The sequence below is a fragment of the Antrostomus carolinensis genome, unplaced genomic scaffold, assembly GCF_000700745.2.
Source record: "Antrostomus carolinensis isolate BGI_N321 unplaced genomic scaffold, ASM70074v2 scaffold30775, whole genome shotgun sequence".
Classification (NCBI taxonomy): domain Eukaryota; kingdom Metazoa; phylum Chordata; class Aves; order Caprimulgiformes; family Caprimulgidae; genus Antrostomus; species Antrostomus carolinensis.
In genome coordinates this window covers 7,085-10,567 of record NW_010316267.1, presented here as the reverse complement: position 1 = coordinate 10,567, position 3,483 = coordinate 7,085, and the positions used below count along the sequence as shown (strand labels likewise).

The window sequence follows — 3,483 nt, the reverse complement described above, 5'->3', positions numbered from 1 at the left end:
GAAAAACCAGCTCAGCCCTTCAGGTCCATGGGTGTAACTCCTGGGTTCCACCTCTCCCCTGCTACAGCAGGTCCTTGATGTAGATGTTCCTCCTGACAGCGTTGGAAACCCCTTCGTTAAAGCGGAACCAGACGTCGCTCTTCCCCACGGCTTTTCCCATCTGGTTCTGGATCGATTCCTCCTCGGGGGCCTGAGGGGCTGGGGGGGGGAAAATCAGTGAGAAAAAAAAATCAGTGTCAAAATCCTGCAGGAATTCTTACCCCCATGAGGCTGCCCCAGGGAGCTGGCGCTGGGCACGGGGGGGTTTGCAGGGGCAGAGCTGATGGTCCCACGTCCCCAGTCCTGCAAACACTTCAGGTGTCCCCCCAGCTGTGTCCCCCCCTGTGCTGACAGAACCCACTGACCTGCCTGTGGCATCAGGGTCAGGTCCTCAGTATCCCCTCCCCACCCCACTGATGTCCCCTGAGTGCAGAGCTCAGGGACACAGTCCCCTCCTTGGGCAACTGGGTTGGGGTCCAGGTTCTGGGAATGCAGTGACCCCCCCGAAAGTGCTCGCAACCACCCCATCCCTTTGCCACCCACCCAAGGCTGGGGACAACCCCCACATCCCTCTGCCACCCACCCAAGGCTGGGGACACCCCTGGCAACCCCCTGCCCCTCCATCACCTACCCAGGGCTGCAGCCACCCCTGGCCACTTCCCATCCCTCTGCCATCTACCTGGGACTTGGGGCCACCCCACGTCCCTCTGCCATCTACCTGGGGCTTGGGGCCAACCCTGGCCACCCCCTGTCCCTCTGCCACCTACCCAGGGCTGGTGTCACCCGCTGTCGCCGAAGTGGCTGCCCAAAGAAGTCAGTCTCAGGCTGTGAGAAGCAGAAAGCAGGAGCTGAGCTGAGCTCCTGTCCACCCCCAGCCCAAAGTGAACCCCATTTCACCCCAGCACCCCACTGACCCCGCTCAGCTCTGCCCAATTTTGAGCTAAATTAAGTCCAGAGAGTGTTTCAGGCACTTCAGAGCTGCCCCTGGGTGGGTTTCTTGCGTGGGGACCCTCACCCCACGCTCAGGGCTGTGCCAGCCCCCTCCCTGCTCGAGCAGCGGGTGCAGGATGAAGCCCCCGAATGCAAATCCTGCAGAAGGAGCCTGGGACAAATGCAAAGTGCATTTAAAATCGGGTGGGAAAGACAAACAAAGGCTCATCACGGACAGCCAAGGTCTCAAAGCTGAGTCCATGGACAGGGGTGGTGGCAGGGGACCACCTCTCACTCCTCCTGGCCACTCCTGAGGTGGGACCAGCCCAGCTCACCCATCACACCAGCAGAAGATGGATGGTTTCCCTTTCAGCCCCCTCACCCCACACACACACACCTCCCCCAGCCCCAAACAGCTCTTCCCATGACCCCGTAGCATCCACAGAGCTAAAATTCAGTTATTTTAGCCCAAATATCCACATCTCCTTCCTTCTCCACCCCTGAAAGCTTCACGGGGCCCATCACCCAGATCTAACTCATCCCCACGCTCCAACCCCAGCGCTGCATTTACGGGACGTGAGGTGCCAAAATTCTTCTATTCAAAGAAACTACTAAAAATAAATGAAACCCAAGGGGGAGATGCAGCCTCCAGCAGCCAAGGTCCACGCTGGTGGGAAACGAGGTACCAGCTGCAGCCCCTCACCTTGTCCTGCACCGCTGCTCTCCTCACGATGTGCTCCAGGCGCTGCTGGTGGTTGGGGGTCACAGTCTGCCCCGTGTCCACTCGCTCCCCCACCTTGCTGAGACCATTCCCGGGTTCCTACAGGGAGGAGAACCCTGAGCCAAGGTCCCCTTGGGGACAACCAAGCTCAGGGTTTGGGCATCACCCCCCCAGCACAGTGATGCAGAGCCTGAGGGTGCTTTGGCACCCATCCCACACACCCCCTCTAATTAATTACAATATCCCAAGGATTTGGGGAGGATTTTTGTATCATTTTCTGTCTCTCAGCAGCACGTGGGATTAGCCTGGGCAGTGGGCATGTAAACAAGGAGCCTTCAGAGATGTTTTTGCAGCATCTCTCTGCCCCAAGCATCCCTGGAGAAAGCTCTTCTGCTGCAACAAGGGGCTCACAGGGATTAATTATCCCCATGGCATTAGGGCAGGGCAGGTACCAGCTACCCCTGAGCTGTTCCTCAGCCTTTTCCACCCGTTTCCACCTTCTCCTGCCCGCTGCTCCACGGAGGTTTCAGCAGTGGGCAGAGTAACTCTGCTTCTCTCAGGAGCTTTGGGACCTTTGGGAGGATCAAAGTGAAGCAGCAAAGGGAGGTGCAGGCAGGAGAGAGCAGGTCAGTTCCCCCAGGGACATGGACACAGCACAGCCATGCAAGATAAATTCCCATCTTGGTGCCACCTTCACTAGAGAGTGAAGGGGTTAAAGCTTTAACTCACAGCCAGCATTTATTACACAATTCCTCCAAAAAGATGAGTCCTGTGGGCAAGTCACCCCGGTGGGGACGTGCTGCCCGAGGGCAGATGTGCAGGCAGACGGGTGTGACTCCGGGGGGTTAATCCTGGATTTCCATTTGCAGAGTGAAAGCCACTGGCTGCTTTGGAAAGCCCAGGTCCCTACAGCAGCTCTAAGGACTTTATCCCCATCGATGGACCCACCACCCCCCCGAAACCACAGGATCTAAAGCTGCTGGAGAGTGTCCAGAGGAGGGACACAACATTGGGGAAGGGTTTAGAGGGGAAGGGTGTGAGGAGAGGCTGAAGTCACTTGGTTTGTTCAGCCTGGAGAAGAGGAGACTGAGAGGAGATCTCATGGGGGTCTAGAACTTCCTCCCAAGGGGCAGAGGAGGGGCAGGCGCTGATCTCTTCTCTCTGGCCACCAACGAATGCCAGGAGCAGAGGACATGGCAGGAAGATGTGGCAGGGGAGGTTGAGGTTGGCCATGAGGAAAAGGTTCTTGAGGCAGAGGGTGGTGGAGCACTGGAACAGGCTCCCCAGGGAGGTGCTCATGGCACCAAGCCTGACAAGATTCCAGCAGCATTTGGCCAAGGCCCTCAGGGACATGGTGTGAATGTTGGGATTGTCCTGTGCAGGGACAGGAGCTGGACTCCATGATCCTTGTGGGTCCCTCCCAACTCAGAACACTCCATGATTTGATGATTCTATGACACTGTGACCCCTCCTCACCTCGCCCAGGTTTCGTGACTGCAGCAAAGCCTCTGTCCTCCTCATCTTCTCCAGCTCGATCTCCCTGGCAATGAGCTGCTTGGCCTGGTAGGTCAGTTGCCGGCGAGCTGGCAGGTCCGGGAACCGGCAAACGTCCTCCACGTTCCTGCATCATGGAGAGGAGGAAGCAGAGAAAATAAATCAATATGGAAAATAATTTTTTTTAAAAAAGCATTATCCAAAGTGCAGCCTGACACAGGCAGAGGGAACCCCCCAGCTCCCAGCTCCATCCCCCCCGACCCCGGTGCCTCAGTTTCCCCTCTCTGAGCCTGCCCAAC

At 57.5% G+C, this 3,483-nt stretch overlaps 1 protein-coding gene across 1 annotated transcript in view; it reads right to left on the bottom strand.

The window, feature by feature from the left end:
• Window positions 1-61: 61 nt before the first annotated feature.
• CHTF18 (chromosome transmission fidelity factor 18) overlaps window positions 62-3,483 on the bottom strand; it is a gene marked incomplete at its 5' end in the record, with an annotated part of 10,446 nt that continues 7,024 nt past the window's right edge. The window contains 4 exons of the mRNA XM_010168233.1: window positions 62-198; window positions 807-864; window positions 1,673-1,789; window positions 3,167-3,311. Coding sequence (XP_010166535.1) covers window positions 62-198; window positions 807-864; window positions 1,673-1,789; window positions 3,167-3,311 — 457 coding nt within the window. The remainder of the gene's footprint in view (window positions 199-806; window positions 865-1,672; window positions 1,790-3,166; window positions 3,312-3,483) is intronic.